At 51.4% G+C, this 22881-nt stretch overlaps 1 protein-coding gene across 5 annotated transcripts in view; it reads left to right on the forward strand.

Annotated features, from left to right (window-relative positions):
- The window catches only part of HM13 (histocompatibility minor 13), a 56208-nt gene extending 37221 nt beyond the window's left edge, over window positions 1–18987 (forward strand). For 2 of the 5 annotated variants that reach the window (XR_746718.2, XR_004052584.1), the window contains 6 exons: window positions 3999–4082; window positions 8877–8913; window positions 10950–11052; window positions 14713–14798; window positions 16598–16800; window positions 17635–18987. Coding sequence is in view for 3 of the 5 variants with exons in the window: in XM_010352804.2 (XP_010351106.1) it covers window positions 3999–4082; window positions 8877–8913; window positions 10950–11052; window positions 14713–14798; window positions 16598–16744; window positions 17635–17731 (554 nt within the window). In the remaining 2 variants the exon portion in view is untranslated. The remainder of the gene's footprint in view (window positions 1–3998; window positions 4083–8876; window positions 8914–10949; window positions 11053–14712; window positions 14799–16597; window positions 16801–17634) is intronic. The other 3 variants (XM_010352803.2, XM_030914270.1, XM_010352804.2) reach the window with 2 other exon arrangements.
- The last annotated feature ends 3894 nt before the right edge of the window (window positions 18988–22881 follow it).

The following is a 22881-nucleotide window of genomic DNA, read 5'->3' on the forward strand; positions in this document are numbered from 1 at the left end:
CCTGAGTGTCAGGTGCTATCTATCCCGTGCCGCTGAAACTGCCTTGGTTTGGTTCTTCAGTGTATCCACTCTTTATAAGTAATAGAAAATCCACCTACAGGTTGAGCATCTCTAATCCGAAAATCTGAAATCCAGAATGCTCCAAGACCCAAAACTTTTTGAATACTGACATGACACCACAAGTGGAAAATTCCACACATAAGGACTTAACACAAACTGTTTCATGCAGAAAATAGCATTTTAAGTATTGTATAAAACTCTTTTTAGGAGGCTGAGGCGGGAGGATCACTTGAGGCTAGCAGTTCAAGACCAGCCTGGGTAACAGCAAGACCCTATCTCTACAAAAAATTAAAATATTAGCTAGATGTGGTGACACACACCTGTAGTCCTAGCTACTTGGGAGGATCTGAGGTAGGAGGATCACTTGAGCCTGGGAGATCCAGGCTGGAGTGAGCTATGATCATGTCCCTGCATTCCAGCCTGGATGATAGAATGAGACCCTGTCTCTAAAATTTATATATATGTAAATATATGTATGTATATGTGTACATATATAAAACTACCTTCAAGCTATATGTATAATGTGAATTTCATGTTTAAACTTAGGTTGTATCCCCAAAATATTTCATTATGTATATGCAAATATTCCAGAATTCAAAAAAAGTCTGAAACATTTCTGGTCAAACCATTTCAGATATGGGATACTCAACCTGTGTTAACTGTCTTTAAACAGGGAGGAGTTTTGTCATCTCACACTACAGCAAGCCCAGGTGTAGCAGGCTCAGAGTGGGTTAATAACCTTCTCTTCACCAAGAGCCAAGGTTACTTCAGGAGCATTCTTAGCATGTCCACCTGCCCCTTAGGTCATCCCTTCATGGTCCCAAGATGGCTGCCGCAGCTCCCAGCATTGACTCCTCACATAGCCATGTCCAGAAAAAGAAAGGGGAAATGATGTCTCAGGGAGGGATGGTTTTCCCCAAATCTCCCGTGCAGCCTCCCTCATACTTTATTGGCCAAAACTGGGTCACAGGCCCAAGTCTAAACCATTCACCAGTGAAGGGGATAGGAAACATGATTGGCTTAGAGTTTAAGCTTTAGACTAGTGGAGAATCACCTCCTGGGATTACAAGACTCAAAGAGGGGAACAGAATCCGTCAGGCATGCTAGCAAGGAAGAGAGGAAGATGCTGCCGGGAGGGCAGGCAACAGTGAGCACGTGCCATGAAAGCACTGACTCGTGGCGACAGGCAGTAGTTGGGGGAGACTGGGGGAGATTCCACTCAGGGAATCAAGAAACAGCTGTCTTTCTCGTGACTCACTCCCCACCACTGTGGACAGCCTTTCTCCCTGCGTTGGGGAGAGCTTCATGGCCACAAACAGCTCCTGAATTCTGTGGTTCCAGCTTAGTGACCCCAGAGGAAAACAGGTTTCTCCCAGCTTTGGCCTGAATAAACCTACAAGGCCTGGCCTGACCCATGATCCAGACACTCCCACTGGAGAAATGGAGGATCGTGATGGACAGGCCAGTGTCACTGTCCTCTTCAGTGCCTGGGGGCAGAGTATTGGAATTGGCGGCCCCCCAGAACCAAGTGTACAAGGGGAGAGTAGTTCTCCAGAGCAAGGGAACAGATGCTGGGCCAGCTGGAGCAACAGCTATTCCATTCCCCACATGCCTTAATGGATGAGTCCGGAAGTGTGGAAGCCCAGAGAACCCAGCCAGAGTGTCAGGAAAATCTTTTCTGGGTCATGAAGGATGAATACACATTTCCCAACCATGCAGGGGCAGTATGGGCATTTGAAAGATAATGTACAGCTTCAGCAAAGGGCTGGAGGCAGGAAGGTGCATGGAGGGACCTGGGAGCAGAGAATCAGGGAGTGGGCGTAGCTGAGTTCAGGGAAAAGAGGCTGGAAAGAGGTAGGCAGAGGCCAGATTTGGGAAGCCAAAGATGCCTGTCCAAGGAGCTTGAACACTGCCCCGTAGGCCGCTAGAAGGCTCCGAGCAGGGAAGTGGTACTGTCATATTTGGTTTCTGATACTTAGGGTCTGGTTTTCTGGGCTAGGGGGAAGACCCACTGCCTTCTACTGCTAGGACTAGAGCTCAGTGGCAGAAAGGCAGAACAGTGAAGTGCACATATGCTGAAGTCAGGCTTCCTGGACTTGAATCTCAGCTCTGCCACTTGCTGACTGTGTGGCCTTGGGGAGAACACTTGTCCTCTCTGAGCCCTGGTTTCTAGAACTGTAAAATGGAGACTATAGTCTCTGCCACTCAGAATTGAATGGTACCAGGATTGAGAGAGAATCTGCCAAATCACTGTGCGTTGTACATACAAGGCAGGAAGAGGCAGGCAGGGCAAGGGTACCTATTCATGTATTAGGGAAGCACAAGCTTACGCAAAAACCCTGTGTACCTCTGTGTACATATTGTTGGCCAGATGAAGGTTGCAGTGAGCCAAGATCACACCACTGCACTCCAGCTTGGGTGACAGAGTAAGACTCCGTCTCAAATATATATACATATATATATATATGTATGTATGTATGTATAAAAAATAAAAATTTTTTTTAAATGGCCAGGTGTGGTGGTTCACACCTGTAATCCCAGCACTTTGGGAGGCTGAGGCAGGCAGATTACGAGGTCAGGAATTTGAGACCAACCTGGCCAACATGGTGAAACCCCATCTCTACTAAAAATACAAAAATTAGTTGGGCGTGTTGGCGCATGCCTGTAATTCCAGCTACTCAGGGGGGCTGAGACAGGAGAATCACTTGAACCCAGGAGGCAGAAGTTGCAGTGAGCGGAGATGGTGCCACTGCACTCCAGCCTGGGCTGGGCGACAGAGCGAGACTCCATCTCAAAAAGAAACATATTGTTGGTCAGAGCTGACCCCCTACCCGCAAGTAAGGAATTCAAGGAACAGGATTTTCCTGAGTGGCTTAGTCTTGCACCACACTTGACCTATCACCTGGAAAGACTGCCTCACACAAAACCAGGACTGGATTAGTAAAGAAGGCATGGGGTAGCAGTTAACAGTGTGTACAAATCATCTAATCTTCACTACTATCCTGAGGGGTCAGTTCTGTTGTCTACCCATTTCACAGGTGAGAAAACTAAGGCAGGTAAGTAAACTGTGCAGAGCACAGAGCTAGGGCTCAAACCCACAGACCCACAAGTCAGACTTTAAAGCCCACTTGTAACTACCCTGCTTGCAAGGCCCTATGGATGAAATCCAGTTACAACCTCCTTTTGCTACAACTAGACACAGAGGGAGACATTTCTCCCTAATCTGTATTTATTCAAACAAGCTGTCCAGCAAGATTTCTGAGTGAGGGGCCTTAAGGAAGGAATCTGCGGGTGTGTGGCATTTTCTCCCTCAGCAAATACAGAAGGAGCTTGTAGCCAGGCTCACCCTGCTTCAGAACAAGGGCCACCATCTGTCCATACCCCTGTTGTGAGATGGGAAACCTTGTAGATGTTGGCACTGTGTGGCTTTTTTCTTATATACTGGGCTTTAGTGTCAATCCCATTTAACCAAAGTATTCTATAGCTATAAAAAGCACTGAAATTGTGTGGTTATTTGAGTTATAGCTCAGTAAAGGCATTAAACCTTCAACCTAGATGACCCGATTCCTCCCCGCTCTAACCAGCTGTGACTCCGATGGAGACATTGCCCTGCATCCTCTCACTGCCTCATCCCCCACGTCCCACCCAGAAACACAAATGTGTGAGTTTCATACAACAAGAATGCGGGGTTAGGAGTCAAATTAAGCTGGGAATACAAAAATGGGGCGGGTGCCTATAATCCCAAATACTCAGGAGGCAGGAGAATCACTTGAGCCTAGGAGACAGAGGTTACAGTGAGCCAAGATCATGCTATTGCACTCCCGATTGCAATCCTCATTGCCCTCGGCAATAGAGTAAGCCCCTGTCTCAAAAAAAAAAAAAAATACAAAGTAAACTGGGCTCCAGCTGACTCCTCACATCCCCACCTCCCCCTTCAGTGGTGTTTCCCCAGGATCTGCTGGAGAAAGGCCTCGAAGCAAACAACTTTGCCATGCTGGGACTTGGAGATGTCGTCATTCCAGGTGAGCCTGCTAGGGTGGGGGCCATGTGAAAGGGGTGGAGAGAGTATTCCCTGGAGCAAGGGGATTACTGCTAAACAGACAGGCTTACCAGCTGAGAAAGAGAAAAAGTAAGGCTGGATCAGGCCAGGGTTTGGTGAAGCGTTCCACCTTAACATCTATTTACAAAGTGCCAATCAGGTGCCATGCCCCAGGCTGGGCCCTGGTCAGGCGTCAGTGAACAAGACTGTCTTCACAGAGCCTCTGGTCTAGGTGAGCAGATGTTGCTCAAGAACTACAAAAGTAAAAGTCTAATGACAGACTGAGGTACACTGAAAAAGCACATTTCATGACAATCTTAATGGACTGAACCCCTCTCACACACACCCACACATACACATACCCCTTCCCAGTGTCTGCAAGCATCACAGATGTACCAGAATTGCCATAGCCCCCTTGCTGCTCCTCCCTGTGTCAAGATGTCTCCAGGGAGAACACACACGTGGGCTCCTGTGTCTACTCTCAGCAGAGGAGCATGTGCATGCAAACCTGCTTGTCTGCAGAAACTGGCCTTTGAGTCCCTGGATCTGCGTGTGGGTTCTAGTCAGTGTGTCTGTGGGTATGGACACAGGGGCCCCATCCACGGTCCAAGCAGGAGAGCACATTCTGCACACCCACAGCCTGGCCTCACCTTGGGGCAGGAGCAGCTCAAACTACCAGTCAAGAAAGAGACTAATGGCAAAGCTGAGCTGCCACTCTGAAGGCAGCTGAAGTGACTGAGGCTCAGGTGTTGTGTGTCTGCTGATCTGGGCTCAGTAATGGGGGCAGTGAACCCAGGGGACGTACTTGTCTTCCTAGTCTCAGAGTCAGAGGGTTAGAAGCTTGCTTAAAAGAAGAAGGTTTTAGTCCGGGCGTGGTGGCTTACGCCTGTAATCCCAGCACTTTGGGAGGCCAAGGCAGGCGGATCATGAGGTCAGGAGATTGAGACCATCCTGGCTAACACGGTGAAACCCTGTCTGTATAAAAAATTAGCCTGGCATGGTGGCGGGCGCCTGTAGTCCCAGCTACTAGGGAGGCTGAGGCAGGAGAATGGTGTGAACCCAGGAGGCGGAACTTGCAGTGAGCTGAGATCGTGCCACTGCACTCCAGCCTAGGCAACAAACAAGACTCTGTCTCAAAAAAAAAAAAAGGTTTTAGCTGGGCACAGTGGCTCACACCTGTAGTTCCAACACTTTGGAAGCCTGAGTAGGGAGGATCGCTTGATGCCAGGAGTGCAAGACCAGTCTGGACAACATAGCAAGACCTCATCTCTACCAAAAAAAAAATTAGCCACTTTATGGTGGCTCATGCCTGTAGTCCCAGCTACTCTGGAGGCTGAGATAGGAGGATGGCTTGAGCCCAGGAGTTTAAGGTTGCAGTGAGACTATGATTGTGCCACTACACTTCAGCCTGGGTGACAGAGTGAGACCCTGTCTGTTAAGAAGGTCTGCGCAGGCCGGGCGCGGTGGCTCAAGCCTGTAATCCCAGCACTTTGGGAGGCCGAGACGGGCGGATCACGAGGTCAGGAGATCGAGACCATCCTGGCTAACACGGTGAAACCCCGTCTCTACTAAAAAATACAAAAAAAACTAGCTGGGCGAGGTGGCGGGCGCCTGTAGTCCCAGCTACTCGGGAGGCTGAGGCAGGAGAATGGTGTGAACCTGGGAGGCGGAGCTTGCAGTGAGCTGAGATCCTGCCACTGCACTCCAGCTCGGGCGACAGAGCGAGACTCCGTCTCAAAAAAAAAAAAGAAGGTCTGGGCAAATTGTGAGATTATATATATATGTGTGTGTGTGTGTGTGTGTGTATGTGTATGTGTGTATACACTCCTGACCTCAGGTGATCTGCCCACCTCGGCCTCCTAAAGTGCTGAGATTACAGGCATGAGCCACCACGCCTGGCTGACCCCATCTATTTTTTTTAAAAGAAGAGGAATTCTTTTAAAGCAGCAGATTAAAGGCTGACTTACTTTTCAGGGCAGGATGCTATTAGCAATTCTGATCACCTAGGTTGATACAGGCACTTCTATTTGTGACAGTTGCATCTTGTGACACATGGAGGTGACACAGAGGCTTTTCCTGTTTTACCAGTGAGGAAACTGAAGCTCAGAAGTAAAGGGACTGATACAAATTCACACACTAGTAAGCAACAAGGCCAGGACTCAAACCAGCGCTATCCGGCTGGAAAAAAGGCTACGCTGTCAGAACTGCTGTTACAGCAGCACTAGCAGTAATAAGATGGTAATCGCAACAGCTACCATTTATCAAGCACCTGTTGTGTACCAAGAATGGTGCTAGGTGCTTTTTATGTTATATTTACTTCTCCCAGCAGTCCAGTGAGATAGAGGGCATTTGCATTTTACAGATAAGGACACAGGTTTGACTTGCCGGAGGCCATGGGGGTGTGGGCTTGCACCCATGTGTCTTCATAATTTGCAGTGCTGTGAGGCAGGGAGGCTTGCTTCCCCAGTAGAAGGCATCTCCGTCAGAAAGAAGAAATGGAGTCCTGTAAAGCATTTGACTCACTCTCCAGGGCACGGTCTGTCAGGCACCCACACAAACTTCCCCCGTGTCCTTGTCATAAGTTCTGGGCTTGAGACAAGCACAGGGTATCTCGACATATTTGTCCTTCCCCCACCCTCTATCTATATCCCCAGTAGTCCCGCAATCACAATAAATGTAAGTTGATAACAGAGGCTCAATGGAGCGTTGCTTGGAAGGCCAGATGCACTTTAGGAGTGAGAGCCCCTGGCAGAACTCTGACTCCTGGATTAGCTGGAGAACACTTGTAGAAATCAGCTGCCAGGGGACGCTGAGTTCCCAGTTTGTTTGCAGAATAACTGCAGTTGTCTGCTCTCTCCCCAACCAACTCCCTACTCCTACAGAGTATTCATCGAGAACTAATTCATTTCCCTCTTTAAAATTAATCATATGTTGACAGGCAGTGCTTCTTTTTTTTTTTTTTTTTTTTTTTTTTTTGAGATGGAGTTTTGCTCTTGTTGCCCAGGCTGGCGTGCAATGGCACAATCTAAGCTCACTGCAACCTCAGCCTCCTGCATAGCTGGGATTACAGGCATGTGCCACCACACCCAGCTAATTTTGTGTTTTTAGTAGAGACGGGGTTTCACCATGTTAGTCAGGCTGGTCTTGAACTCCTGGCCTCAGGTGATCTACCTGCCTCAGCCTCCCAAAGTGCCGAGATTGCAGGTGTGAGCCACTGTGCCCGCCCAGGCAGTGCTTCTTATCAACGCCTTCCTTCAAGTAAATGAGACTCAGAGCCCAGTGAGGGAGGCAGACACACAGGGTTTGTGTATAGCACAGGGGCAGGACTGCTTGGCTGTGTTTTGGGGATGCTTAGACTTCTGGGATGTCTCTTTCTCTTTTTTCGCAGCACCATTGCTTATAATTGGCTTGGTTTTGAAGTTTCAGAGTGAGGTGGGTGGACCGAGGTAACCCTCTCCTATGCTCCTGTGGAGCCTTCAAATGGCCCGCTACTTGCCCCTCCTCCTTTCCCATCCAGCCACACAGCTGCCACAGGGGCCTTTTTCAAAATCTGTTTAGGTTGTTCTGCTCAGAACTCCTCCAGGGCATCTCTTCACTGAGGATAAAGACCCGACTCCTCCCCATGATCCTCAGGGCCCTACAGGGCTGGTCCATCTCATCTCCTGCTGGTAGGCATGCTGCCTTAGTGGCCCCTCAGTCCCTGCCACATCTCCTGAGCCCTCTTTCTCCAGGACCTTTGCACATGCTGTTCTCTCCTCCTGGCATGTGGCATTTCCAAGAAGCCTTCCTTCTTTCCCCTCCTTCGCCCCCGCCCAGCCTAGGTCTCATCCTGTTATACCTTCTCAAGACATGGGAAGCACATTTCTCCTGCCTCAGCCTCCCAAGTGGCTAGAATTACAGGTGTGCACCGCCATTCCTGGCAGATTGGGGGAAGGGGGGTTGTTTGTTGTTTGTTGTTTGTTTTGAGACGGAGTCTCACTCTATCACCCAGGCTGGAGTACAGTGGTGTGATCTCAGCTCACTGCAACCTCAGCCTCCCAAGTAGCTGGGATTACAGGTGCCTGCCACCACACCTGGCTGTTTTTCGGTTTTTGTTTTGTTTTTTGAGACAGAGTCTTGCTCTGTCACCAGGCTGGAGTGCAGTGGTGCGATCTCGGCTCACTGCAGCCTCCACTTCCTGGGTTCTAGCAATTCTTGTGCCTTAGCCTCCTGAGTAGCTGGGACTACAGGTGCGTGCCACCATGCCTGGCTAATTTTTGTATTTTTAGTAGAGACGAGGTTTCGCCATGTTGGCCAGGATGGTCTTGAACTCCTGACCTCGTGATCCACCCACCTCGGCCTTCCAAAGTGGAAGCGCTCTTTAACAGTTGCAGTCTCACAGTGATTACCATGACTATTTGAGGTATGTCACAGTGTGGCTACCCTGTCCCCCTGGCTGAGCTCTGTGGGAGCAGTTATTTTGCCTACTCCTGCATTGCCCATAGCGTCTGGTACGTAGGCACTTGATAAGCATTTGGGCAGTCACAGTGTGACAGTATGGTGCAGTGAGGGGCTGGGTCATTGTAGTCCCAGGCCAAAGCAAAATCCTGGGCCACTCTCATTGTTGTAGGCAGAGAAATGGGACTTTCTGCTGGCACTTGAGAGTATTGGCCACACCCTTGGTCTCCAATGATTACTCCAAGACGGAACACCAGGTTGGGGACCAGGACCCAGTCTCTTGTTAGGTCACTGCCCTGCTGCTTCCCTTTCACTCTCTAACCCCGGCTTTCTCCCACAGGGATCTTCATTGCCTTGCTGCTGCGCTTTGACATCAGGTGAGTGAGTGAGGGCCTGCCCCAGCATGGGGTTCTCCAGGGATTCTCCAGTGGCCTTCAGGAACCCAGAGAAGGTACCTCAGGGGACCAGACCCTCCACCCCACAGCAGCCAGAGCAATTCTGATTTTATCTGCATTTTGCATCTTGAAGTTCTAAGTGTTTGAAGAGCTTGTGGTCAAAAAAATGTTTTAAGAATCACAGGCCAAGAGTTTTAAACCCACAAGGGCCTGGTGGTACTCACAGTCCTTTTTCACTGTGTGACCTTGACAAGTGGCCTGACCTTCCTGAGCCTCCGGTTTCTCATCTTGAGTTAATAACAAGAGTTCCTACCATGAAAATCTGGAGAGAGTGCTGAGCACATACTGACCTCAGTAGCTCTTGGTTGAATCCTGGTTGCAGTCATCATCATCATCTTTTATCAGCCTAGGGTCAGGTCATCATGTCTCAGCTGCTCTAGCTGTTCCCTGCCCTCTCTTTACTCAGACATTTTTCAGTCTGTTGTAGACAGCACGAGAGAAGATGGGCCAACTTAGGTCAGCATTTAAAACACAGGAAAGGTCTTAGCCGAGTTAATGCACCTGTGTGCAACAGGACTTGCCGTCAGCAGGGGGCGCCAGCAACAGCTCCATTCATTTTATGCTCCGCATCCCTGTGAGGGCTGGCAGTGTGTGCACTTAACTTTGAGGTGGTTTGTGAACTCTTGGTTTCCTCATGCCTGATAGTTGCAAAAGCAGTAATAACAGTGACAGTGATAATGAGAGACTTACTACCAGCATCATTGAAATCCAGTTTCCATGTGAAACTTAGGTTTCAAAAGCAGTAATAACAGTGACAGTGATAATGAGAGACTTACTACCAGCATCACTGAAATCCAGTTTCCATGTGAAACTTAGGTTTTTCCCACTCACATACACCTGGGTTATTAGTGTAGTGCCACTTTGAACCTTAGGAGCATATGGGCTCACAGTCACCTTTGGAAGAGGCCTGGCCAGTCTGTAACTAAAGGGATGTCTATGCCAGCCGTGTCTACTCCTGGCTGTTCAGAGGTAATACAAAGTGAAACCCATCAGAAGCCCCCAGGCTATTTGCTGGAAACAGATTCGACTGCCAGCACCCTCAGAGACAGAGTCTCATTTCTAGCCTGGGCTCACAGCATAAGCAGCTCCTCAGCTGATTCCAGAATCAGTGCAACATTCCCAAAGGGAGTCACTTGTACCCAAGTTCTCACGATAGGGAAGTTCTCAATGTACTTGCAGCTGAAGGCTTAGAAGCACCCAGGACAAGGAGAGAAGGGCATCAGAAGCACTCATTCATTCCACAAATGTTAATTGAGTCCTTAGTACTGGCTGGGCACATCCCAGGCACTGGGGACATGCAGAGGTTATGGAGCTGGCATTGGAGAGGGAAGTCACGTAATGGCAATGTCGGGCTGCATATGATTCATTTGTTCTGAAGCTGATCTTGGATGAATCACCTCCAGGAAGCCACTGGCATTTATTTATGCAGCCAGCATCTGTTAGTACCACAAATCGGCTACTGAACTATTACGTCCACTGCACTTAAAAGTAGTAACTTACCTTTGCATTTTCTGTATCTGTGTTTCTCAAAGCATGATCCAACAGTATGAGATTCACCGCAGATGTTTTTTCAAAATGCAGATTCCTGGACCTTGCTCTAGAGCTATTAGATCTACTCCCTGGGGATGGGACCTTGAATCCTGCATTTTTTCACAAACTTTCCAGATGATTTTTATGCTGACTAAAATCTTGCGGCCACTGTTCTAGGTTGTAGCATTTGACATTCATGACTACCAAGGAGATGAGCTCCTCATTTTCCCATTTTGCAGATGAGTAAACTGAGGCTAAGAGAAGGAAAGCAACTTGTCCAGAGACACATAGCTGGGGCAGTGTCAGCATGGACACCCACCTCCAGACTCCCACCCCCACAACCTCTAGGGTCTTCCCCAGCTCCCTCAGAAGGGGTGTTATATCTAACCTGTATCTAACCCGCCTCTTTCTTCACACCTTCCCTGAAGCTTGAAGAAGAATACCCACACCTACTTCTACACCAGCTTTGCAGCCTACATCTTTGGCCTGGGCCTTACCATCTTCATCATGCACATCTTCAAGCATGCTCAGGTGAGCAGGATGGTATCAGAGTGTCAAGAACACCTCACTGCAAATAGAGGAACTTAACAGAGGATTTATTTGCAAATGCAAGCAGTCCAGAGATAAGCACTCTTCACTGGTGTTGAAGCAGTCATGTCTGTGATTCTCTTGGCCTTTCATTTGTGGTTGCAAGATGGCTGCCACTGCGCCAAGCAGCATGGGCACGTTAGAGGCAAGAAGGAGGGAAAAGCATAACAGCCATGACTGCTTCCTTCATCAGGAAGGCAGGAACTTTCCCAGAACCCTCTCAGCATCTCATGGGCCAGATTGGGGTCCTAAAGCAACCCTGGCTACAGGAGAGTCCAGGAAAGAGGGTTTGGCTTCTCAGCCTTGGTAGTGGGAAGCAGACAGAGAAGAACAGGATTGGAGTGGGTGTTGGGTATTGGGGCCTCCCTCCCCCTACTCCCAAGTAGCCCAGGCTCTGCCTCCTTCTCCCACCAAGATGAGGATGGAGTACTGAGCTGCCACAGAATGAGGCAACATAGCACAAGGACTGGGAGCCTTCACTGTGGCCTTGAGAGGGGAAGATTCAGGGGAAAGTGAGCAGACAGGATTGCCCTACTCTCTGCTGGAAATAATAAGAACTCCTGTTCGCTAAGCACTTCCACGTGCCAGGCTCTGCACCCATGAGGGTCCTTGTGAACAGGTGGGGAAACGAGTTGAGGTGCCACACTGCAAGTATGTGATAAAGCTGGGATTCAAACCTGGGTCAGCATAGAAACCACACCCAGGCTGTCAAGCCCTGGCCATGGGAAAGACAGCATGGAACAGGGGCTAAGGGAGCCCTGTTGTGAATCCCGGCACTACCCAGTAACCATGGAACTCTGGGCTTGCTGCTTCTGTCCCCTTTCCTCTTCCCCAGGGACCAAATACAGACGAGTCATCTTTGAATTAATCACCAAAGCTGGGGTTTTTTTAAATCACTCTGTGCCAGGCACTGTGCTGAACTCTTTTGCTAATGACTCATTTAGTCCTAGTATTATTTTATAGAAGGTCAAAAGGCCCCTAGCCCATAAGTAGAAAAACCAAGAACCATTGTGGAACTGCCTCTCACTTCTGTTCAAGGGCTTCAAGCGCGTGTAAGCTGAGAGTAACATGCATATGGCAGGGGGTGGCAGAGAGTGACTGGACCTGGATTGGAGGACTAGTTAAGAGGGCTTTTGGACGTCTCTGCAGCTCTCAGCCCCTTAGTGGAGTCCAAGCCCAGAGCCAATTCCCCCAGTGGCCACAAGGTGGCAACCTCGCCTTCTGCCTGGCTGGACTGGGAAAAGGCTCCCATTCAGAGCTCTGTCACACAGGAGTCCTCCTTTATCGGGAAACTGCAGCCAGGCTGGGCCCTGGGTGGCTATCTGGACTCCGGACTAATGAACTCCTGAACCCTGGCCCAGCCTGATGACTAGGGAGAATGGCAGCAGCCCAGCCGTTCTCCCTGGTCATCCAAGTGGGCACCTCTAAAAATTCTTCTTGGAAAGGGGATCCAGGACGTGAGGGGACCGTGTTCCATGGGGTCTCCTGCTATCCAACACACAGGTAGTCCCAGTGCTCTAGGTAAGGGACACCTCTGCCTTTGTGCAGTGGTGTGATCTCAGCTCGTTGGAACCTCCGCCTCCTGGGCTCAAGCAATTCTCCTGCCTCAGCCTCCCAAGTAGCTGGGGTTATAGGCATGCACCGTCACGCCCAGCTGATTTTGTATTTTTAGTAGAAACAGGGTTTCACCACGTTGGCCAGGCTGGTTTCAAACTCCTGACCTCAGCTGATCTACCCACCTCAGCCTCCCAAAGTGCTGGGATTACAAGCGTGAGCCACCACTCCCAGCCTACTTAGGGATTGTTAGATTCAATAATTTAATATACATAATACAGTATTGATCACAGCCCACCTATGGCAGATGGCAAGAAATAAGTCTGAATATTAGGATCAAGGGCATGTGGGAAAGATTTATTTGTTCTCTGGCCAAGGGCAGGCTTTACATTAAGAATTGAAGTCTCCAGCCAGGTTTGGTTGCAGTGAGCTGAGATCACACCATTGCACTCTAGCCTGGGCAACAAGAGCGACAGTGTCTCAGAAAAAAAAAAAATTAAGTCTCCTCACCCTCTTCAGGACAATCTCTTCACTTCATGAGCACCCATGAAGAAGCACCATGAAGGAACCATTCATTGAGTATTTACCAGGCCCTAAAAATTAGCCAGGCATGGAGGCTCACACCTGTAGGCCCAGCAACTTGTGGGACTGAGGTGAAAGGATCACTTGAGCCCAGGAGGTCAAGGCTACAGTGAGCCATGTTCATATCGCTGCATTTCAGTCTGGGAGACAAAGTGAGATCCTGTCTCAAAAAAAAAAAAAAAAAAAAAATTTTTGCTAGGGAATGCTATGAGGGAAATTAGAGGGACTTACAGAGCATGTAGCAAGGGACTTGACTCCATGTGAAAGAACACAAGTGCACCAGCCTGGCCAACATGGTGAAACCCCATCTCTACTGAAAAATACAAACATTAGCTGGGCATGGTGGTGCACACCTGTAATCCCAGATACTTGGGAGGCAGAGGTTGCAGTGTGCCAAATCACACCATTGCACTCCAGTCTGGGAGATAGAGCAAGACTCTGTCTCAAAAAACAAACAAAAAAAGAAACTCGGCTGGGCACAATGGCTCACACCTGTAATCCCAGCACTTTGGGAGGCCAAGGCACGTGGATCATGAGGTCAGGAGATCAAGACCATCCTGGCTAACACAGTGAAACCCTGTCTCTACTAAAACTATAAAAACTTAGCCGGGCGTGGTGGTGGGCGCCTGTAGTCCCAGCTACTTGGGAGGCTGAGGCAGAAGAATGGCATGAACCCGGGAGGCAGAGCTTGCGGTGAGCCGAGATCACGCCACTGCACTCCAGCCTGGGTGACACAGCAAGACTCCATCTCAAAAAAAAAAAAAAAAAAAAAAAAAATTTTGGGTCTCTGAGCCCTCTCTTTGTGAAGCATTGATCTTCCTCTTCTGCAAAAGGATAAGCATCATGGGATGTGCCAGTGGGCTGACTATTCCTGGGAAGGCTAAGCTCAGTGCCTGTACAGTAGATGTTCATGATTGGGGTCTTAGTATAACTATCCTTTTCTCCAAACCCAGCTTTATCAGGAGTCTCGGCACAGACGTGCCAAATTGCTTGGATGTGAATCCTGGGGGAGCCAGTGACCAGCTAGGTCATCTTAATACAGGCTGCAACAAGTACTCATTACATAGCAGCTGTGGCGTCATCATCACTATAATAGCATCTGGAGCATTTGCTAAAATGCAGGTGTGAGCCCCAGATGTCAGGAAGCAGAGTCTCTGGGAGTAGGACCAAACCAGGAAGTTGCATTTTGAACCTAGTGACCCAGGTGATTCAGATGCTGCCAGCCAAACCCCTGGGAACCCATGAAGCCCTGCCTGCTTGAATTTCTTAGTTTTCTTGCATTCCTTCTCAGGAGGAGCAACCCTTGTCTGGGAGTTAGCCCTGGGTTCAGGCCCAGCCACTGATTTGCTGTGGTCCTGGACCAGTCACTGTCCTTCAGTTCAGCCCAGGAGGGGTTTGGGGTGCTGGGTGTGGCCCTGAAGCAGTGCTGTGCCCAGCATGGTCTCACCAGCCTGTGTCCTCTCATAGCCTGCCCTCCTATACCTGGTCCCCGCCTGCATCGGTTTTCCTGTCCTGGTGGCGCTGGCCAAGGGAGAAGTGACAGAGATGTTCAGGTAAGGCAGAGTGGGGGGCAGATGTCCTCATGGGCACCAGTGCACCTGCTGGCAGTCAGTGGAACCTACTGGTGGTGTCTGTACACCTCTCTGGAGGAACATTGTTCCTGCCACCAGCCCCACCCCTCGCCCTTTCCACCAGTAGTACATGGGTACCTGGCCTGTGGGTACCAGTAGGAACCTTCCCCTGAGCCAGGATCCAGGGGAGCACAAGGCATCAGGGCCCTCTAGACATCCCCCCATCCAAATGCTAGCCAGATCTTAAGAATAGCTGTTGTGGGTTTTTCTCTGCCTACTGTCAGAAGCCCTGGTGACTCTGCCCCCAGGTGATTTCAGACATGTCTTCCCCTCTCATGGGCTCAGTTTTCACATGTAAGTAATAGAACAGGGGGCGTGTGGGATGCCCTAGTGTGGTAGAAAGTGCCCTGAGTAGAAGGCAGGTGTCAGTCCCTGTTCATTCACCTCTGTGGCTGTAACCCACAGCTCACTGCTTTCTCTTCATCTGTTTGTATCTCACACAGATACCCCTTCCCCAGGGCCATATCCACACCTGCCACATCCTGCACACAGCCCCACCCATACCCCAAGGCCTGCGTGACTCCAACAGCTGTCTGCCCCCAGCACTGCCGACCCTGCCTGCCAGGGACCTAGAAATAGCTGCCAGTTGCGATTAAAGCTGCCTACTCGGGTGCCTTCCGCCCAGTTCCACTTGCCTGGCCTCCAAGCTGTCCCTAGAGTGCTTGCCAGGGCCTCCTGTGCACCTGGCTACCCGCAGGGGAGCCTGTGACTCACCCCTCCCCCGGACCTGCCTCTGCCCTCCCTGTCCTGCCTAGAATCCCCAGCCCGCAGCCTGCCTGCCCACATTGCCTCGCCCAGCAAAGCTCTGTGGTCTTAGGCAAGTGGGAGCTAGGGGTGAACTTAGGGACAGGTCTCGGGGAGCTTTGGGAGTGGGCATGGCACCTGATCCCTGAGCTTAGCACCCACCTCTCACCCTCCCTCTGCCTCCCATCCAGCCCAGGTTTCCCTGCCCTTCCCCTTGGGGTAACCTCCCAATGCTATTGTGCCCTCATCAGGCAAAGCTCTGAATACACAAGGCAGAGAGTGCCCGTGGCCTTTACCTGCTTGGTGCTAAATGTTCTGCCATACAGGTACCCTGCCCCCACTTTTTGTCCTCCACTCCTACCCTGGACATTCTTAGATTGGGGTAAAAAGCAAGTGATCTCTCTCTCTCTCTCTTGTCTGTCTCTCCCTCTTTCCTCCCCATTTCTCTCCCCTGATTCTCCACCTTTTGTTTTACTTTTCCCTTTTATTCCCCCCTTTTTTAATTGATTTACTTATGTTTATATAGGTACCACATTCACATAGTTAAAAATTCCAGAGCTGTAACAGAGAGAGCACCCTCATGCTCCAGCCACCTCACAGAGGCCAACAGTGTTACACATTCAGACACCTGTGCACTGAAATGCATACGTGTGTATACATCATCTTGCACAGACGGTGGCATTCTTCGAGCATTCTGCACCTTGCGTTTCCACGGTATTTCTTAGAGGTGTTTCCACAGCAGCATATACACTTCTAGAGCATGCTTGTTCTTTTGCACAGTGGCCTGATGTCCCTTTGTCTAGGTACATCTTTTCTTTTTTCATTTTCCAAATATTCTTTCCATAAAATCTGGAAGTGCAGAAATAGGTAAAAACAAGATGGTTCTGCTCTCTGCTCTTTGGAAAGGAAGTCTCTGTCTTCCCTTAGTCTTTCCCTATCCATCTCTTTTTTCTGTCTCTTCTCTGTCTCTCACACAGCTACGAGTCCTCGGCGGAAATCCTGCCTCATACCCCGAGGCTCACCCACTTCCCCACAGTCTCGGGCTCCCCAGCCAGCCTGGCCGACTCCATGCAACAGAAGCTAGCTGGCCCTCGCCGCCGGCGCCCGCAGAATCCCAGCGCCATGTAATGCCCAGCGGGTGCCCACCTGCCCGCTTCCCCCTACTGCCCCGAGGCCCAAGGTAGGGCAGACACTGCAGCTCCACTGTACAGGGCAGGGAACATTACCAGGAGTAGGCCGCAAGAGGCAGCTCCTCCACAACCACTGGGCAGTGGCTGCACCCAGCCATGGGGCTGGGAAGCAGGACAACGCCTAAGCTTCCTGCCCTCAACAGTAATGCGGGGCCCACATCATAGTGGATAGAAATGGCCCTTGTCATGCAGTAGTAAATACTGTTACCATTCAAGGAATATGTATAACCTTAGGCAAGTCACTTACTTTCTTCATCTGTAAGTGGGCACATTCCTGCCTCACGGGGTTGATCTGCTGAGGAAATATGTGTATTGTCCTTGGCATGAACTCAGTTGCTTGAAAAGTGAAGCCCATAGAAGGAGCTAAGCCAGGGTGTCTGTCTTCAAAGCAGCACCTTGCCACTTGCCAGTACAGCAGTGCCCTCACCTCTGGGGCTGAGCTGTTTGATGCTGTGTGCCCTGGGAGGCAGCCTATCTCCATCTCTTGTAGCCTTGTCATGGCCGCCCCTTTTTCCACGCTATAGCAGAAGGTTCAGGAAGCTTGAAGTCAGCCCACACAAGCCCAGGCCCAACCTCTCTTCCATTGGGTGCTGCCCTTGCTGCCTCCTGGCACCCCCGGGCTCAGAGAAAGCAGAGCAGCCTGTCTGAGGAGGGCATGCGGTAGGGCTGGGGCCAGGTGCTGTTAGGTGCTGGGCAGTGGACACAGGGCTGACGCTCTGCATGTGACCAGGCGCTTTCCTAGGATGCGGGTGGGGGAAGGGGACAACCAAGGTTCTGCTCACCCTGTCCTCTAAATGAATTATTATTGTTTTGTTTTTGGTCAGTTATGAGGAGTCAAATCCTAAGGATCCAGCGGCAGTGACAGAATCCAAAGGAACAGAGGCATCAGCATCAAAGGGGCTGGAGAAGAAAGAGAAATGATGCGGCTGGTGCCCGAGCCTTTCAGGGCCAGACCAGACAGATGGGGGCTGGGCCCACACAGGCGTGCATGGGCAGAGGGCACAGGAGGCTGAGGGCAGCTCCAGGACAGGGCAGGGGGCAGCAGGATACCTCCAGCCAGGCCTCTGTGGCCTCTGTTTCCCTCTCCTTCTCCTGGCCCTCCTCTGCTCCTCCCCACACCCTGCAGGCAAAAGAAACCCCCAGCTTCCCCCCTCCCCCGGAGCCAAGTGGGAAAAGTGGGTGTGATTTTTAGATTTTGTATTGTGGACTGATTTTGCCTCACATTAAAAACTCATCCCATGGCCAGGGCGAGCCACTGTGCTCCCGGAAGGTTCTCTGCGTAAGCACCCAGTGTCTTGCCGTAGGTTTTCTAGGTCTCACCTGCCCACCCAGAATCTTTTCTGCAAGCCCCTTGAGGGTGCCCACCCCACAGTGCCTGGCCAGCCCTGCACCCCAAAAACACCTTTTAGCCAGTAGAGGGGGCCCACGAGCCTTCTCTCTCACCAGCTGTCACTTTTCTCACCACCTTCCTGGAAACACTTGGGGGCAGCAAGGGTGCTGGCAGATGAGAGTCCCCCACTCACCGTGGTGAGAGCAGTGCGGAGTACCTAGGGCTGACCTGACTCACAAGGGAAGCAGTAACTGTAGAACCTGCCAACCTCCCTGGTCCCTGTGTCCATATGGCTTCGTCTGGTGAGGGCTTGGAGTCTAGGTTACCCTGAAGATCAAGACTTTATCTCTCCCATTCTGCGCATTCCTGGGTTTCTTCCCAAAATTGTTGTGGGGCCAGTCACAGCACAAGGCCAGGACAGGACCTCTAGAGAGGCTGGAGTGAGGAAGGATTGAGCCTAGTGATTGTCAGAGGCTTTCTGGGGCCTAAGAGCTGAAATCTTAGGGCCCAGGTTTCCCTAAAGTTTGCTGAAGACAGCAGCCCTGGCCAGCAGGACACCGACCCCACACCACCCCAAACCAGGCAAACAGTGGCCACAACCCTCATCCACGCACCTGGTATGAGGTCACTGAGTGGGGAAACAGAAGAGGGTGGCCACTGGACTGACGGACCCAGGGCTCTTCTTCACCCAAAGCTTCAGGTTCAAAGGCTGAAAATAACAGTGGCTTCCAGTTTGGAAGTGACCGAAGGACAATCATGACCGGAGACTCAGGAGCGTGATTGTAGTACCCTCACTAGGTATTAACATGTACTAAGTACCTTGATAGAGGATTTCACTTCCTTCTGAGTCTTGGGCTGTGGGTGCTATTATTAGCTCCACTGTGCAGATGAGGGAATTGAGGCAGCTTGCCTATGGACATCAATTTGACCTTAGCCAAGCCAAACTGAATTCCAAGTTCCTAAGGACCGCAGCTCCTCCCTAGACCCCCGTGACCAAGTCACTGTGGCTGGTGTGCTGGGCATCCCTGAGGCCCAGCCACTCAACTTTACTGGCTCCAGGATTCTATAGGAAGGAAAAGGGGTAGAAAATCTCAAAAGGCTTCTTCCTTTCAGGGAGGGGGGTTCCCTCTCAGGGGCTTCTGGAATCTCTACCCACTCCAGCTGACTCTTGAGGCCATGTGGTCCTGGAACAAGGCCCCTCTGAGGGCGGCAGATGGGGCAGGCGGCCCAGGCACACAGCATGGTTGACTCTGCGGCCCAGGGCCCACAAAAGCCTTATTGAGTCACCACCAGCCCCCGGCAGAGGCTGAGGTGGCAGTGGCGCCAAGCGCCTGCCACCTAATGACTGTCCTGGCCCAGCCAGATGTTCCGCAGACCTCCGGAGCAGCGGACCAGGGCCCGCCCGGCCAGCCGGCACCGCAGAGGCCACTCTAATTCCAATTAACCAGCTTCAGCTGAGCAAACAGCGGGCAGTGGTGGCCCAGCCCGGGCGGTAGGCCCGGCCCGCAGAGCCTGCGAGTCTAGACTCCAGATGTGAACCACCACCGCCAGAGTCCCATGGAAAAATGGCACCAGGCCGGGCAAGGATTGGGCCTCCATGCTGGGGAGGGGGTGTGGGTGGTTGGGCAGGGCCCTGAGTGGGCTTGATGCCAGTCTCACCTGGTTTGGGGTGGATTCTTAGGAAACTGCTCTAGAACCCAAGTTCTACCCTGCTTCATTCGGTTCTGTTTCTGTGCCTCAGTATCCCAGGACGGCGATAGGAGAGAGGGCTCCAAGGGGAAAACCAGCCCTGCTGAGACCCCAGTGTGCCCTTTGTGTTTCACACGTCACTAGCATTGTGCTAGTGCAACTGACCCTGGAAGAACACAGGGACTAGGGGCACTAACCTGCATGGTCGAAAATCTGTGTATAACTTTTGAGTCCCCCAAAACAAATAATAGCCAGCTGTTGACCAGAAGCCTTACCTGATAACATAATTCTGATAACATAAAACAGTCAAAACATTTTGTATGTTATATGTACTACAGTGTATTTGTATCATAGAGTAAGCTAGAGAAAATGTTACTAAGAAAAAAGAGCCAGGCGCGGTGGCTCACACGTGTAATCCCACCACTTTGGGAGGCCGAGATGGGCAGATCACAAGGTCAGGAGATCGAGACTATACTGGCTAACACAGCGAAACCCTGTCTCTACTAAAAATACAAAAAATTAGCTGGGCGTGGTGGCGGGCGCCTGTAGTCCCCAGCTACTCGGGAGGCTGAGCCAGGAGAATGGCGTGAACCCGGGAGGCGGAGCTTGCAGTGAGCCAAGATGGCACCACTGCACTCCAGCCTGGGCAACAGAGCGAGACTGTCTAAAAAAAAAAATCGTAAGAAAGAGAAACATATTTAGTAGTAGAGGGAATGCAAAAATAAATTTTAAAAATATATTATTCATTAAGTGGGCCGGGCACCATGGCTCACACCTGTAATCCCAGCACTTTGGGAGACTGAGGCAGGCGGATCACAAGGTCAGGAGTTCAAGACCAGCCTGGCCAATATGGTGAAACCCCGTCTCTACTAAAAATACAAAAATTAGCTGGGCGTGGTGGCAGGCTACTGTAGCCCCAGCTACTTGGGAGGCTGCGGCAGGAGAATCACTTGAACCCAGGAGGTGGAGGTTGCAGTGAGCCAAGATTACACCACTGCACTCCAACCTGGGGACAGAGCGAGATTCTGTCTCAAAAAAAAAAAAAAAAAATTATTAAAGGCCGGGCGCGGTGGCTCAAGCCTGTAATCCCAGCACTTTGGGAGGCCGAGACGGGCGGATCATGAGGTCAGGAGATCGAGACCATCCTGGCTAATACGGTGAAACCCCGTCTCTACTAAAAAATACAAAAAAACTAGCCGGGCGACGAGGCGGGCGCCTGTAGTCCCAGCTGCTCGGGAGGCTGAGACAGGAGAATGGCGTGAACCCGGGAGGTGGAGCTTGCAGTGAGCCGAGAGCCGGCCACTGCACTCCAGCCTGGGCAGCAGAGCAAGACTCCGTCTCAAAAAAAAAAAAAAAAAAAAAAAATTATTCAGTGAAAGTGGATCATCATACATAAAGATCTTCATCCTGGTCTTTGTGTTGAGGAAGAGGAGGGGGTTGTTCTTGCTGTCTCAGGGGTGGCAGAGGTAGAAAAAAAGTCCATGTATAAGTGCACCCGCACAGTTCAAACCCGTGTTCAAGTTTCAAATGTATCTTAGATTTACTTAATCGCTGTAACCACCCTTTGAGGTACCTACATCATTCTTACGATGGGGAAACTGAGGCAGAGACCGTAGGTAAGGGCCCAGGGGGCATGTGAACCCAGAGTGTCTGGCTTCCAAGACTCGTATTCACGGTGGTGCTGTTTGACATGATCAGGATACTGGATCCCTCGTTCCCTTTTTGCGGGGCAGCGTTGGAGAAGGTTCGGCAACCTCGGAGTCTGTCTGATAGCAGGGCTGGCTCCTGCAGTGTGAATGGAGCGGTCTAGCCCACGCTGTCCTGTGCTGGACTGTGGAGGGGGGAAGGACCTGCTTCCCAGGGCAGGTCCAGCTTTCTGAGGGAAAGCCTTCAGAACCTCCATCAGGCCGGCACCAGGTACCAGTTAAGCACTGGACAGGGAACAGAAGTGGTCAAACGCCGCTTGCCGCGACTTGAAACCGCTGAATAAATGGATAATGTCAAGCGCTATGGCTTACAGCAGTAGTGCCTACGGTTCCTACGATCGTGTCTGGGGTCCCTGAGGAGCAAGGTAAAAGTCAGCCATCCAGGAGGTCAGAGTTCAGCTGTTCTTGCACAAGCAAGGAACCTGGGTCACCCCAAAACACGGTCATGACTTGCGGTGGTATCAAATGGCTATCAGGGGCGGGGCCTCAGGGGCCTGCCCCGGCCTCCCCGCCCCGCGTTTGGATTCCCTCCAGGATTCCGGGCCAGAGCGCGGGAGGCGGAGGCCGAGGAGAGGACGGGAGGAGGCTGCATCCTGCCCTCCTGCGTCAGGAAGAGCCGAACGAGCGGGAAGGAAAGCACCACCCCCCACCCCCGCCGCGGCCACACCTGGGTTCTCCAGGCGGGCAGGGGGGCCCAGGGCAGGCGCCTGGCTCCAGCAAGTCTGGGCCGCCTCCCCGCGCCGCCCCGCGGGGGCCGCCAGATGGGCTGTCCGCCCGCCCGCTCAGCGACGCAGGAAGGAAACGGCCGGCCGGGCTGCCAGGAACGCGCTCAGGGGAGGGGACGGGCCCGGCCTGGCCACGCCCGCCGGGGGAAAGGAGGGGCCAAGCGCCTCCCGGCGGGGACTGGTGAGTTCCGAGAGCCTGCGATCCCTGTTCCTGCCTTTACTAGCTGGGTTTCCTTGGATAGGTCGTTTTACTTCTCTGTGCCTCAGTTTCCCTACCTGTAAATCGGGGCTGCTTGTCTCCGCTCTTTTCCCTTTTTCCTTTTTTATTTGTGCAGCAGAGTGTCACTCTGTCGCCCAGGCCGAAGTGCAGTGGCCGTGATGACGGCCCACTGCAACCTCGACCTCCTGGGCTCAAGCGATCCTCACGCCTCAGGTGGGACTACAGATGTGTCCCACCACGCCTGGCTGTTTTGTTTGTTTGTTCGTTTGTTTGTTTTACTAGTTGAGACGGCGGTTCTCACTCTTGCTCAGGCTGGTCTCGAACTCGTGCTCCAGCAACCTTCCCACCTCGGCCTCCCAAAGTGCTGGAATTAGAGGCGTGAGCCACCGCGCCTAGCCCCA

The sequence above is a fragment of the Rhinopithecus roxellana genome, chromosome 13, assembly GCF_007565055.1.
Source record: "Rhinopithecus roxellana isolate Shanxi Qingling chromosome 13, ASM756505v1, whole genome shotgun sequence".
Lineage (NCBI taxonomy): Eukaryota > Metazoa > Chordata > Mammalia > Primates > Cercopithecidae > Rhinopithecus > Rhinopithecus roxellana.